Source organism: Papio anubis, chromosome 1 (genome assembly GCF_008728515.1).
Source record: "Papio anubis isolate 15944 chromosome 1, Panubis1.0, whole genome shotgun sequence".
Taxonomy (NCBI): Eukaryota; Metazoa; Chordata; class Mammalia; order Primates; family Cercopithecidae; genus Papio; species Papio anubis.
In genome coordinates, this window is record NC_044976.1 from 20,795,854 (window position 1) to 20,811,563 (window position 15,710).

Sequence of the window (15,710 nt, forward strand, 5' to 3'; positions counted from 1 at the left end):
GATCCCCCGCAGGTCATCAGCTCCGTGGAGGAGGGGTACCGCCTGCCCGCACCCATGGGCTGCCCCCGCGCCCTGCACCAGCTCATGCTTGACTGCTGGCACAAGGACCGGGCACAGCGGCCTCGCTTCTCCCAGATTGTCAGTGTCCTCGACGCGCTGATCCGCAGCCCGGAGAGTCTCAGGGCCACCGCCACTGTCAGCAGGTGCCTCGTGCCCACCCCAGCTCCTCGAGGCCCAGCTGCCTCCCATTATTGCCCCAGATCTGTCCCTGGGACAGTTTGGCCCTGACATCTGGACCAGGCCCAGCCTGGGCCCCCGGCCCCTGCCCTTCCTGACCCCTTCCTCAGCCTGCCTCTTCTCGGGGGTCCAACCTCCCGAACCCCCTGGCCACTTACCAAGGGCCCCTGTGCCTTAGGTGCCCACCCCCTGCCTTCGCCCGGAGCTGCTTTGACCTCCGAGGGGGCAGCGGTGGCGGCGGGGGCCTCACCGTGGGGGACTGGCTGGACTCCATCCGCATGGGCCGGTACCGAGACCACTTCGCTGCGGGCGGCTACTCCTCTCTGGGCATGGTGCTACGCATGAACGCCCAGTGAGTGATGGGTGGGGCTGGGGGCCCATGCGTGTGGGGGCAGGGGTGGGGACCCAGAGGCAGGGCCACCGGGGAGGCTACAGGTCCAGATCCATGGCCCTGGCTGCATGCACGGCTCCCAGCCTCCCAGGCCCAGCTGGCCAGCAGCACCCTTCCTTCACAGAGACGTGCGTGCCCTGGGCATCACCCTCATGGGTCACCAGAAGAAGATCCTGGGCAGCATTCAGACCATGCGGGCCCAGCTGACCAGCACCCAGGGGCCCCACCGGCACCTCTGATGCACAGCCAGCAAGGCCCAGGTGGCCACCAAACACTCCGCAGGTCATGCCAGCGGCAGAGGACGTGCGGGGCTGGCAGCAGGCAGGGCGGCCCCAGGCCTCTGCCCTCCTCTCGGGCGCTAGGGGGGCTGAAGGCTCCGCCACAGGACCTGGAGTTATCAGGGGTCAGGTGCCTGGGAAGGGGCCTTTGGTGACCACCCTGGCCAGGACACCCGTCCCCCAGGGCAGATGCCTTCTCTTTTCCGGAGCCTGGGGCCTCCACGCCACAGAGTCCAACAGGGACGTCACTCGCCTGCCTCTGTGTGCGTGTGTGTGTGTGTGGTGGGGGGTGATCTCACAAGGTCAGGGGATCCCGAGTGAATAATGTGTGATCATGTGTGTCCACCCCTTCGGGTCTCAGCATGGACGTATGCATGTTATGAGCGTGTGCATATCTGTTAAGCCTGGAGGCACATGTGGGTGATGGTGGATGATGTGTCATGAATGAGGAGATGTGTGAGCAGGGAACTCAGTGTGTGACACCACCAGGTCCAGCACCCACGGGGACAGGGGAGAGGCACACCCCTACATCCCCGCACACCTGGAGGCTGGAGCCAGGGGCCACTTCTGAACTGCACCAGCACCAGGCCCACCCTCATCTCTGCCTGGGTGAGCCCACCCTGGCTGTATCTCAGGTCTGGGTCCTCCCTCTAGCCGAGGAGGCCACCTGCAGCCTCCACCCAGCTCCCACCGCTGCTTCAACAGGAAAACAGGGTTCCTGGCCAGTCCCACTGGCCGCCTTCATGGAGGCATCATGGCAGAGCACATGAGACGCCCTCAGCTGGGCTTGGCTGCCTGGCCAGGGCCAGGGGCTCAGCAGCCCCCTCTAGCCTCTGATGCCTTCCCTCCACGGCCCAGGTCTCCTCACTGAAAGTCCCTTCGCTAACCTTTCACTGCCCCCTGACACCTCCCCCTTGTCCCCCAGGCCTAGGATCAGGGACCAGAGGATCCTAGCTTCTCAGCCCCCAGCCCAGCCCTTTCTGTAGCATATGGGGAGACTGAGGCCTGGAGAGAGGGGTGATGCCCCGTCCCAGGTTGCACCGCAACCAAGTGGCAGAGTCAGGGCTCCTGCCTCCGGCCAAGGCTCTTTTCCCCATACACCATCCCACATGGGCGCTGGGGGTGGAGGTGCCCTGGAAGCCCCGCCCCCTCACACTGACCTCCCCCTTACGGCCCACCAGGGTATGTAAATATCTCTTTTCTACCATGTCAGAATATTTTTTCCTCACTCCTGACAATGCAAAAATGGTCTTCAAAGCACATAAAAAGCACCCAGGGTGATAAAGCCCCAACCCGGAGGCCGTTGGCAGACAGGGTAGCAGGAACCCCACTGTGTGCCCCCTGCCAGCCCCAGAGGGAGGGGCGAGCCCAGTTCCCCAGCCCTGCCCCCCCTCCCCATAGCCAACACAGCTATCCCGCGGGGACACCAGCACTGAGCCCCCTCTCCCTCCTGCAATAATTCGGGGAGTCTCAGCCCCATCCAGGTGCCGCGGCCAGCTCTCTACACCTCTATATATTATATTACTATATAGCCGAGCTGTTCTTCCTTCCTATGGAAGTCGGAAACATGGTCAGAACACGATCTGGGGCGGGGGAATCCTGTCTTCTTCCCCACCCCCACCCCACTCTTACCCGGTTTCTGGGCTCTGGATCCTCACAGTCATGGAGGCACCATGGGCCTGGCACTTGCAAAAGTGTGGCCCCTGACTCTAGCGTGGGGTCCCTCTCAGGGTCCTAGGGACCTGCCTCTATGTGGTCTCCATCCTGACTCTTGAAATTACCCACAATGAGAATAAATTCTGCCTCATCTTTGCCTGTGTCCCCCATTTTTCCCCCATCTCTACAAGCTTGACATCTCCTGTTGGGGAAGGGCCAACCTCATACTGAGCACCTACTGTTTGCATCCCATTCATTTTTCTCCCCTCTGGTTTTCTCATCCGTCGGGGGAGGTAGGATTAGTGCATGCATTGTATATACGGAGAAGCTAAGTCCTGGTTCAGCCAACCTGCCTAAAGCCAAAGGACAGACCGGGGGATGAATCAGAACCTAGATTTGTCACACCCCAAATCCCAGGCTCAGCTAGGAAGCACCCCACAGCCCCAAATTCTCTCTTCCAAGAGGTGCACATGGTGCTTAACCTTAGAGTCCAGTCCCTTCCAGATGGGCATTGCCCTTGAGTTCTCTTGGGGGAGAAAGATGCCCCCATGGAAGCCTCTTCTTTCCAGGAAAGGACATTTCCTGGAAACAACTTCCTCAGGACCAAGGGGGACCACTGGGAGACCTGGGTGCTGGGAGGCGGAATAGGAGAGGCAGGGTACAAGCATCTTCCATAGTTACATCAGGGAGCTGAGGACTCCCTCTGCTCATGGGGAAAGGGAGCAGCAGCAGGGGTTCTGGTCAGAAGACAGAGATAGAGGCAGAGCAGAGGCCAAGAGCATCCATTTGTGCCAGTGGCTCAGACATTTGGGGAAGGTGCTCCAGGGTCTTAGAGGTGAGGGAGTGGATGATCTCCAGCTGAGCGAAGGGCTTCTCTCCTGAACCTCCCTCAAACTGGGGAAGTGGGAACAGGCAGAAAACACCTACACTGCATTTCCTACATTGTCTCGCTCGGAATCACAATAGCACTATGAGATTGAGAATATCGTCCCCCACTCACACATGGCCAAAAGCTTACTTGGAGAGGCCAATGTCCCACATGGCAGAGCCACCACATAGAGCTAAATCTGTCTGATTTCAAGCCAGCTATACTTCCTTGAGACTCCAAACTAAGCACCAGGTCCTTTCCTCACAAAACCAGTTGTTTCCTGTGAGGAAGAATCTGTTACTACAGACTTACCTTCCCTTAAGGGGAAGAGATCCTAACATCCTGTTGGGCGATAGGATCCAATCATCAGGTCCTAATCAACACCTGCTCTGTGCTGGGTGCTACTGGGGGTACAAGACTGTGAGACGCGGCCCTTCTTCTCAGAAGCTCAGAGACTAGGTAGAGGTGCAGACTGCACAAAAGAGGTTCCCTCAATCAGATCCAATGTGCTAAGTGTCCAAAAAATGGAGCACACAGAAGGGTGCCAGAGTGTTAGAGAGAGCCTTGACAGGCAGGTCTGTCATTGGAGGACTTACTGGAGGAGGAAGCATTTCAGTTGAGCACTGAAGAATGAGAAGGGTTTGGAGGTTGATTTCCAAGGCAGTCCTTTGTGCAAGGCATGGAACGCAGAGGAGAGGAAGAAACAAACCATGTTCATGGATGGGGAGCTGCCTCACCACCACAATGCTGGCTATGCCCTTCCAATGTAATCTATGCATTTTTATTTCCAATAAAAATTGCAATGGGGTTTTCTCGGCAACTTGACAGAGTCATCCCCAAATGTACATGGAATAATAAAGAACGCAGAACAGCCAAGACAATTTTGAAAAAGAAAGAGGAAGAGGAAGGGAACCTCCCCCTATCAGGTATCAATAGGCACTGTGGAACTCTAACAATTAAAATAGATTTGGTCCCAGGAACAGATCAACAGATAGTAGAACAGAGAATAATGCCTAGGGGCAGATCAAAATATATAGGAGAGTGTGAAACACGACAAAGGGTAAAATGGTCTTGTTAACAGATGATGTTGAACAATTGAATACCCCTATTGGAAAACATAAAATTGGATCCCTGCTCACACCACTCACAAAATAAGTTCCAGGTTGGTTAAAGTCCTAAATGTGAAGAGCACACTATAAAACTTTACAAGAAAATAGAGGAAAATAACTTTATGATCTTAGAGTAGAAACTAAACAAAACACAAAAAGCATAAATGATTTTTAAAATGATAAATCTTACTACAATTATTTCTGTGTGACAAAAGATGAATAGATTTCTTAAAGCCACTGGCTGGGAGAAAGTATTAGCAATCCATACGAGCAAGAGACAATTAGTTTCCAAAACAATGTTTTTTATAACTCCAGAGACTCAATCTACCAAAACATTCCAGAGCAATAGGAAAATGGGCAAAAAAAAAAAAAAAGTGATTAAATACCAGAGGAAGAAATGTGAAAGGCCAAACAAGATATAAAAGAGTCTCAACATCACTAGTAAACACGGAAATGCAAGTTGAAACAATAATGAGATGGCTCATTACACCAATCCGATTGGCAAAATTAGTGTCTAACGTGAGTATTGATGAAGATATGGGGGAAATAGCAATGTTTATAAACTGCTGGTGGGAATTTAAATTTGCACAGCTACTTTTGAGAGCAATTTGAAAATGCTTAATAAACTTTAAGACGAGCAAATCTATGATCTAGCCAACTCTGCCACTAATGTGTGCCTCTTAGGTTCAGTTTCCTAATCAGGGCCTGAGTCAGGGATTCTTGTGCAGTGATTTATTGAAGCAGAGCTCTTAGGTGAAAGGGAGATGGGATGGCAGATAGGGTGGAAGCGCTAGGCAGTGATATGTTCTCGGTTGGAGATTAGCTTCAATCTGATCCCATGGGAGCTCTGGGGCGGGAGTGACAACGCAGAGTCGGTCTACCTCGAGGCAAGGGAGCCAAAATTTTCTACCCCCATGTCACTCAGTCATCAGCTATGGCCACCCCATAGGAAGGATGGAGAAGTGGTGTAACTGTGGGCAAGGGAGTTCCCAAGAAGGGAGTAGCTCTGAGCCCTTAGTGTCAACACTCACAGCTAGAGGGTGGGAACACCTACAGGTAAAAGGCATCCGAGTGGGACACCAGCAATGTTTTCCACCGTGTCCCAGAGACGCATACTCATATGCAGAAGCATACATGTCCACGGATATTTATTGCACCTTAGTATGTAATAGAAATACAAAGAGGAGCCTAACTGCCTCCCAGCAGGAAAACAAAAAATAAACTGCTTTATAAGTGCAATAAGATAATCAACCACCGTTCAAATGAACAAACTAGATCAACATCCATCAATAGGGATAAGTCTCCAAATGTAACATGGAACGAAAAAAATACCAAAGGAACCTCCACAGGTTTACACCATTTATGTAAACTTTAAAAAAATATATGTAAGAATTGAATACACAGGTTTTGAATGCGTAACTAGGTAATGACAGCATAAAATATGCACGAGGCAGATAAACACCAGGTCAGCACAACTGAATCTGTCTTTCTTTGACATCTCTTTTGTAAAAATAGGGGACTCTGAAGCAAATATGGCAAAATGTGAATATCCACTTAATCTCGATGTGTGTCTGTTACATTATTTCTCGATTTTCTCATATGTTGAAATGGCCTATAATTTTAAATAAGAGTGTTTAAAAAACACAAAGGGGACGGGGCTATATGAGAAGTGTCTGTACTTCCTGGTCAATTTTGCTGTGAACCTAAAACTGCTCTAAAAAATAAAGTTTCTTATTTTTAGACACCCACAAGGGAGGGAGGGGTTCTGCAGGCTGCCTTCAGGAAACTTGGGGTCTCAGAAATGGGGTTGGGGAAGTGGGGGGATGGTGGGGTGGGGAGGTTGGAAGAACTGGCTCTTCTGGGCTGAGGGGAGGGTTGACGCTGTCCAGGGTCCTGGACCCCGGTGGCAGGGGCTGGTTGCGCTGGGACAGACCAGCAGATCTGGTCAGTTCTCTCCCCAAAATGTACACGGAGCCTAATCATGTCCACCTGCCCCTGGTTCTGCTGCCGCCTCCTCTTCCCTCAGCGACTGCGGAAGCCTCCTCAGTAGCCTCCCCACTTCCTCTCTGGCCCCCATAATCCATTCTCCGCAAGCAGCCAAAGGGATCTTTTAAAAACATAAACCAGATCTTGCTACATTCTGGATTACAATCCTGCAAAAGCTTCCTATCAAGTTTTCTATAACGTCGAAAATCCTCCCCTGACCTCCAACACCCCCCACCCCCCGCCCCGTCATCTGCTGCTGCCGGCCTCTCCAATCTCTCTCCAACTATCTTCCCCTCTCTAGTGCCCTTCTTTTCTTTCATTTATTTAGTTAAAGACAAGGTCTTGCTCTGTCACCCAGGGTGGCATGATCTCGACTCCCTGCAGTCTGGATGGACCTCCCGCGCTCAATCAGTCTTTCCTCCTCAGCCTCTCAAGTAGCTAGGACCACAGGCGCATGCCACCACACCTGGTTAATTTATTTATTTATTCATTTATTTATTCATTTATTTATTTATTCATTCATTCATTTATTTATTTATTTATTTTGTAGAGACGGGGTTTGCTATGTTGCCCAGGCTGTCCTCTTACTCCTGAGCTCAAGCGATCTGCCCACTCAGCCTCCCAAAGTGCTGGGATTACAAGCATGAGCCACGGTGCCTGGCCCCAGCATAGCTTTTTTAAAATCTGTACCCACCCATATCTCTGGCTTTGCTTCCTGTCCTTACTCTCCAGCAAGCCCACAGGAAACCTCCAGCCAGGGGGAAACACCTGCAAGCCCATGAATAGTCTCACCCCTCTCCCACGGCTGTGGCATGTATGTTTTCTACCAGAGGAATGTCCTTCCTCTCCCTTCTGCCCCTGGCCAATTTCAACTCACACTGAAGATCTCAACCTCTGGCTCCCTTCTCCTAATTCGAGGTTAGATGCCTCCCTTCTCTGAGATCCCACAGATTCCAGGGCTGCCCCCATTGAAGCACTTATGTTCCACTGTCATCGATCTCTCACTTTCATCGTGAATGGATTAAGGCCAGAACTGTCTCCACTTAGAGAACCCCAGTGCCTAGTCCAGGGGGAGGGGGGACACGGTAATAATTCAGTGAATGATAAATGTACAGGCAAATTGCTCTTACTGGGGCCCTGAGGATCTGCCCTAAAGCAAGGCCAGTTTCCTCATCCTTCCCTTTCATGTGACCTTGAGAAAGTCACTTCTCTTCGAGCCCTGTTTCATCCTCTGTAACACGGGGCCACCACTTCCATCTACTCCACAGGATTGCCATGAGGATTGAAGGGTAATGTGAGGACGGCATGCAGGGGACAGTGTTTGTCACTATTGCTGGAGGGGGATGATTGGGTGTCTCTATGAAGGGACCGAGAGCAAAGCTGTTGGCAAGCATGGATGAGTCTTTGGGAATAGGAGGGGGGGCAGCCCAAGTAGTCAAGTCCCAGCCCCACTGTTGCTCCTCTGTCACTCACTCCACCTGGGGCTGGTGGCCTGGACCCAGGGCTGGCCGCCCCTTTCACTCCATCCCCAAGGCCCAAGAATCTCTGCAGGACCCTCCAGCTCCCCCACTATGGGCGGCTGGGGAAGGGTCAACTGCTGGATGGAATTTGCAGTCCTCAGAGGGTTTGCATTTCCATGTCTCCCGTGTTGGGGATGGTGGAAGGTGATGAATAAAAGATGGGGATGGGGGGAGCTCCTGTGGCTTTAAGAGAAATGTGATGAGCATTCAGAGTGGGGAGATTAGCGAGAAACTTCTCCCTGAATACCAAGAACGCAGGTTTCAGCATCCAGTGCAAAATCAACCAAAATCAACCAGAAAGCCACCTTTCTGCTTCGAAGTGGCAGGACCCAAGGAAGGAGAAGGCACCCCGGGGCCTTTGGTGGGGAGCAGAAGGGGCCGGGAGGTCACAGACTCAGATGAAGGAAGCCTAAAGCATCAGGAGAGAAGTTCATGGATGCACGGCCAAGGTGACCCATGGGTGGGGCCAGGGTGGAGAGCAGAGGGGCATCCAGGTGCAGCCCCTTCCTTCCCAGGGTGGACGCCCTCTTCAGATGCTAAAATAATCCCCACACACACTCACATGAGAGGGGCTGTGGAGGCAAGGCTGTCTGCATGGCCTCTGACAGGAGCCTCGGTGGGTGGCTGATTGTCATGATTGTCACTAATGATGGGGAGTCGCTATTCACCGAGATTTTATCCTGTGCCACACAGAGCGCCAAGTGCTTTCCGTGCACTGTGCTTTTCAGTCCTCACAGCAACTTTAGGAGGGTATTGTTATTACCATCCCTTTCTCACCAGTAAGAAAACCGAGGCACACAGAGGTTATGTAGACGGAGTCTCACACTGTCACACAACAGGCTGGAGTGCAGATCAGGATCCAGATCTCAGGCTCAGGCTGCAAGCTCTGCCTCCCGGAGTTGCAGCGCCAGTGTCTCCTGCGGCTCGGAGCCTCCTTGAGTATGCTGGGACCTGTACGGACACCTCGCCACCTCGCCCGGCTAGCTTTTTGTATTTTTTAGCTAGAGATCGGGGTCTTCACCGTGTTAGCCAGGATGAGTCTCGATCTCCTGACCTCGTGATCTGCCCGTCTAGGCCTCCCAAAGTGCTGAGATTACAGGCTTGAGCCACCGCACCTGGCCTCCTTTCTTTCTTTCTTTCTTTCTTTCTTTCTTTCTTTCTTTCTTTCTTTCTTTCTTTCTTTCTTTCTTTCTTTTTTTTCAGACAGCGTCTTGCTCTGTCACTCAGGTTGAAGTGCAGTGGTGTCCTCACAGCTCACTGCAGCCTCGAACTCCTGGGCTCAAGCGATCCTCTCACCTCAGTTTCCCAAGCAGTCAGGACTACAGGCGTGCACTACCATGCCTGGATAATTTTTTAAAATTATTTTTTGTAGAGACTGGGTCTCACTACATTGTCCAGGCTGGTCTCAAACTCCTGGCCTCAAGTGATCCTTCCGTGTCAGTCTCCCAAAGTGCTGGAATTACAGGCGTGAGTCACTGAACCCCACCTCACTGCTATGAATTTGTGCTTAGATGTGAGTAGACGACTAGGAGGGGTTGTGACATATTTGTGCATGTCGTGGTGTGTGATTGCACAAAGGGTACATGTGGCATTATCTCCACATGTGTATATGACTGTCGGTGTACCACCATGCATGTATGTGTTCATATGAGTGTGGCTGTGATGGGTAAGTATATGCTATGAGCATGAGAGTGGCTGATCATGGCTGTGTCTTTGTGTGTAAAATCCAGTGACTAAAACATAAAATACACAAATGGGTTCGGTGCAGTGGCATGTGCTTGTGATCCCAGTCACTTAGGAGGCTGAGGCAGGAAGGTCACTTGAGCCCAGGAGTTCAAAACCAGCCTGGACAACATGGTGAGACCCAGTCTCTACAAAAAATAATTTTAAAAATGACCAGTTTGGGTGATACCCTGCCTCAAAAAAACAAAACAAAAAAACAAAAAACACGTGCGTGTGTGTGTGCGTGATTGGTGTAGGTATAGTATTATATACACGATTGTATGTGTGCATGCTTGGTGTACATGTGTTTCCATGACTGTGACATGGGACAGCCTGTGACTGGGTGTGAGTCGTGTGCCTGTGTGTACAGAGAACTGTGCGTGTGTGTGCACATGTCAAGTCAGGATGGTCACCTCTGATTCCTCTCTCTCCACCCCCATCTTGCCCCCAGGATAATTTTTTGTCTGTTGAGACGCTCAGAATAGGAATCATTTTGCTTCCATGCAAGGATCCTTGCAGGGACAGCCTGGACATGGAGTGTTCAATGGCAGATACTCAGCAGAGCCCCAGAGTCCAGCTTAACATGTTTCCCTCAAGATCCTCCCAGTGTCCTTCCTAGCCAGGCGGACAATCTTGGCTGTATCCTCATGAAAGGCCAAATCTCAGAAGGACTATGCAGCAGGCACGTTAGATATACTATATATTGTATATCTTTCTCCCCATTTCATAGCTGGGAAAACTGAGGCTCAGACAAGTTAAGACTTTGCCTTCAACTTCAAGTCAAAATTGCTTTCTCTGAAGGTTCCCTAATTTTCTGAGAAAGCAATTCAGCAATGGCTGAAACCAAGACATTCAATTAGTCGCTCATTTATCAGTTAGTCAGCACTCCCATCCTGTGACCACACAACCTAGGCTGCCAGCTTGTCACCAGCTCTCTGAGGATGCAGCCACCACCTTCCTCGGCCTCCCACAGCCTCCAACCCAGCAGGACACATGCAGATCCATAGCAAGGCTGAGCTGTCCTTGGTACTGAAGCGGCATCCGCTGGCTCTTGCCTCTGGGTCCTTGGCTGGGACCGGCTGCTTCTTGACTTCAAGAGGCTGCAAACGTTATTCCTAAGAAGTCCCCAGGACCTGGGGCTCAATTGTTGGGAGCGGAAACTCACGATTTTCCCGCCATGTTCTATGCTGGCCCAGCACATTTAAAGCCTTGCCTCTCTTGTAGCCTGAACACCTCTTACACAGCTTCTCAGGGGCAGGGTGAGGTTGATGCAACCCAGAAATTGGCTGTGATACTTGCTGACCTGAGCTGAAGGGAAAGAACAGGCCCTTGGGTGTGTCCAGGGAATGGAACCATAGTGGAGGGGGGTCTGGATGCCACGGCATGGGGAGACAGTAGCAAGACCCTGGTGAGGATTCGGGAGCATCACCAAGCGCTCTCTGTCCTCAGGTCCCTTGCAATCTCTCCTGGGAAAGGAACCTGGAAGCTAGGAACCAGGCTAGGTCTTTGCAGAACCAGATGGTGGATGCTTCAGGAAGACAGATTTCAGCTCCACTTAAGAAACCCTTTCTTACTGTCAGAGTTCCTCAACAAGGAATCATTTTTGCCTCCAAAAGAAGTGAGCTTCCCAAAAATGAGAAAGACAAAACATTATTTTTCTAGGGTTCTCAGGGCAGCAGACCAGCTCTTAGGCACAATGGCTGCCTTTTATTAAACACGTATTATGTGCTGGCCACAACCCAGAGGTGTATGTGTTATTAGCCCTATGATACAAATGAGGAAAGTGAGGCTCAGAGAAGAAAGGCGACTTGTTCAAGGTCACACAACTAGGAAGTAATTGGGCTGGGGTCACACTCAGGTGCGTCTGACTCCAAGCCTGTGCTGTTAACCTCTGGGCTATGAAGACTCCCTGAACCAATCTGGAAGGCAGAGTATTTCTACCGCTCCCCCACACCCCGCAGCCTTCTCTCAGCTCCCTCCCCTCTTTCTCCCCTTGGGTTGAGTTTTAAGGAAGAAATAAATGAAAAATGGATGAGGCACCCAGCCCAGGGTGTGGGGCCTGATCCGATTAATACTGATGTTTCTTTCATGAGGGATGAGACGGTGTCTCTCACCTGCAGCAGCCCAGGGCTTGGAATAAGCTGCCTGTAAGTCATTAAGGCCACCTGCCTCCTGGCTCCGTGGGTTCTCCGGCCCGCCCCGCCCACCATCTGCCACCACCTTCCCCTCCTCCCTCCCTCCCCACGGCCCAGCCACAGCTCTCAGAAGCCCCGCTAAGCTCCTGCACCATCTCTGAGACAACCTGGGGCAGCAGAACGAGCCCAGGCTTTCGAATCAGACTGGAGTCTAGATCCCGGCTCCGCCTCTCACCAAGAGACTTTAGAGAAGCCAGGAGGCTTTAGCTTCCACTCTAGTAAAATGGGGCCGATGCCACCCTCACGGAGTCACTGTGAGGTGTGAGCTAATGTGTCTTGGGGTTGGAACACAGTTTACCTCTTCCTGGTTAACACTCGGTAAATGACCATTACTGCTCCTGCCGCTCCCGCAGCTGCTATGGTTATCTTGATGAATGGAAGTATTTTTTGTCCTGAGTTTTGATGAGAGAGAACTGGATGAAAATCAAGGCGATTGGTGCTGAGGCCCCATTTACTCCTCGAGGAAGCCCCAGTTTCCTCCCCACCTGTCTCGTTGGTGTCGGGGCTGGGCGGCAGTCAGCAACAGCGAGTTGAGTGACTGGAGCTCCGGCTGTTGGGGGTTTGCCTCACCTGACTTTGTGACCAAATAAGAGACAGATGGCAGTTCCCGATGGATACCAGAGGCGCTTGGACCACTGAAGAAGCTGATGCTGTCAATGTGGCTTCCATCTGAGAGCCAGTAGGTTTCCTAAAGGGAATTCTAGGGTCTGGCACAGTCACTCCCCTGCCAAAGTACATTGGACTTAGCAGCAGCATCCGTTACGGAAGAGCAGAGCACGAGTGAGCTTCCTGTGAGCAGCCCAGCCCCCAGACAGAAAGATTCACCCCCCTGATGCTGAAAGTCCTTGGCCCAACTCCCTCCTCTCCCTGAGCCTCAGTTTGCTGCTCTGTTAAATGGGGACAATAACAGAATCTACCACACAGTGTGGCGGCCAGGGTCAGATGGAACAGACGAATGAGGCAGAGGGATGGGGCAGCAGCCCAGCAGGCTCTCTTTAGGACTTCCCAACCCCCCAAGTCCAAGTCCCCAGGGCTAGGACCCTGAACTGGGTCTGAGCCCCCCCACAGACAACTGGGCCCACATAGGGGTCCAGGCAGTGCCCCCACTGCCCAACCATGGAGCAGACGTCACGGCTGCTCCGAGCCTCCTTGCCTTGCGTGCCAGATCATGCATGTGGCTGTGAGGGGGAGGAGGAGGAGGGGGAAGAAGCCGGGAAGCCTGGGACCCAGGGGAGCACCCCGCACGCCAGTCTCGTCACGCAAGGGGCTTAACACGAAATGTGAAGCCATCTGCCGGGTCTCCTCCTGCTAACATGTCTAGGGAGGGCTCAGCGATTCCAGCCTCTGTCCCCAACTGCAGCCTCCAGTCCCTGTCACCTGGTGTCAGTCCATGCAATTGTCCTCTCAATGGACAGCCTGGCTGTCTGCCTCTCCCTGGACCTGCTGCTTGGACTGTCACTGGGCCCGTCTGTCTGCCTGTGACTCTGTCTGTCTACCCGTGGGTCGTCAGGCTTCTTGTGGGTCAGGCTGGCTGTCCATCTGTCATTCTGTTTGTCTGTCTGTTTTCCTCTGTCTACCTGGCAGTCGGTCAGTCCCTCTAGCTACCTGTCTGCCTGTCCATCCACTTCTTGCCCCCTCTGTCTCTCTGCCCACACTCCTGGCCCTTGCTATCCCCAGCTCTCTGCCCATTTCTCTCATGTATGGCACTGAGTTCACTCATCACCAAGGTCACTCCTCTAGGCCATGGGCCAGGGCTGGCTGCCTTCGGTGAGGTAGAACGGGCCCGCTCCTACCCTCAAGCCCCTGCCCCAGTTTACACTCCCCAGTCTCCATTGTTAAGCCTCTCCCTTCTTCCAGCCCCCGTCCCCATGCTCCTCTCTCCAGCCCTTGAGTGTTAGAGAAAGATTTAGCTGAAGGTATTTGGGGGAGACTAGGTTTGAATTAATGGTGAAAATCAGGTTTTCTGATTCCATTTCAGTTTTATCCCTCGACTGATTTTCTACATTACCATTGAGCAGCAGTTGAGAACGGCTGTTCTCTGCAGTATTTATGGTAATGCAGGTTAATGTCTGAGTTCGAGGAGCTCAATTAGCAAATTCATGGACAAGGGGGTCCATTCGCGCTTCTCTTGTGAAGCTCGATGATTCATTAGCCATAGGGAGACTCTGGGTTTCATGTCTGCATACAAAACGCCAGCCGCTGCTCTCCAGGCACGGTGCCTGGCTCAGTGCTGGTGCTCAGGGAGCCCGTGACTCTGTTCCCTGTGCCCATCATAGTGCTTGGCACAGAGTAAGGACTCCATATTTCTTTTTTTTTTTTTTTTTTTTGAGATGGAGTCTCACTCTGTTACTAGGCTGGAATGCAGTGGCATGACCTCAGCTCACTGCAACCTCCACCTCCTAGGTTCAAGCGACTCTCCTGCCTCAGCCTCCCAAGTAGCTGGGACTACAGGCACACACCACCACCACACTCAGCTAATTTTTATATTTTTAGTAGAGACGGGGTTTCACCATGTTGGCCAGGATAGTCTCGATCTCCTGAACTCGTGATCCATCCGCCTTGGCCTCCCAAAGTGCTGGGATTACAGGCGTGAGCCACCACGCCTGGCTGCCTCCATGTTTCTTTGACACTAACCACAGGGCACATGGTAGGTGCCTCTAAACATTTAATAAATCAATTAATCACTTTATTCCCAGTGCCAGGTATGGAACTCCAGAACAGAGGAGGTGCTCAGTGTTTGCTGAAGAAATTGACACACCCCAATAACCTGTGCTTAGCATGGCATTGCCACCTGGTAAACGCTAGGTGAGTGTTTGTTGACTGATCAACTGATTGATGATGGATGCATGAATGAATGAATGAATGATTGCTGGTCTTCTCTAGCTGCAAGGCTACTCTGATCCCCAGGATCCCACCTGGAGGGTGACTGGAAGAAACAGGATCTCAAGGAGGAGATCTTAGTCCAGACAGCATAGGGCTGGAGAAGATGTGCAGAGCTCCTGCCTCCACCTCAGGTGAGCACCAGACTTCAAAAAGTGGAGTGGCCATTTTCAGGTTTGTAGCTTTGGGTATGCTGGGCTGTGTCCCAAGCCTGGGGAGAAGCTGCAGGTCACACCCTACTCCTCTACTAGGTGCCCAGCTGTGATTCTCAGGGGAGGGGAGCTAGGCAGGCAGAGGAATCCATTCTCCTGGTGGCTTTCCAAGACTAGCCTCATTGGAGACTTGCTTCTCGGTGATGTGAGGCAGGGTGATGAGTCCCCTTTTGCAAATGTGGAAACTGAAGGCCAGAGAGAGGAAGTGCTTTGCCCAAGGTCACACAGCACGTTAGCAGTTGAGACAGGCTTTGAACACAGGTCTTCTGTGTTCTTTCTACTGTGGCCCCATCACATTCTTCGTCCTCCCTGGGCCTCTGATTTCCAGCAGCCTCCCCTTCCAGTCCCCCATTCTGTCTGCACTAGAATGTCAGCTCCATGAAGGCAAGGAGCCTAGTCTCTTTGTTCACAGCTGTCTCCCCAGTGCCTAGAACTGGTCTGGCAAACTATAGTAAGTGCAAAGCCGCCTTATTGCATAAGTGAATGACTGACTGAATGAATGAATCTCTTGCCCACCTGAGAGGGCGGGGACACAACACAATGAATAGCATCTCCCATTCATTAGGCTGCCACTCTGTGTGTTCCCAACTGCCATTGTTCCAGTTTTCCCAGCGGCCCTGTTGGGAGAACATTTACCCTGGGCACGTTTTCAGCTG

At 52.1% G+C, this 15,710-nt stretch overlaps 1 protein-coding gene across 2 annotated transcripts in view; it reads left to right on the top strand.

Moving 5' to 3' along the window:
• The window catches only part of EPHA8 (EPH receptor A8), a 38,153-nt gene extending 32,056 nt beyond the window's left edge, over positions 1-6,097 (top strand). For both annotated transcript variants that reach the window (XM_021937130.2, XM_021937125.2), the window contains 3 exons: positions 13-203; positions 416-589; positions 753-6,097. In XM_021937130.2, coding sequence (XP_021792822.1) covers positions 13-203; positions 416-589; positions 753-867 — 480 coding nt within the window. In that variant the 3' untranslated portion in view covers positions 868-6,097. The remainder of the gene's footprint in view (positions 1-12; positions 204-415; positions 590-752) is intronic.
• Positions 6,098-15,710: the final 9,613 nt, after the last annotated feature.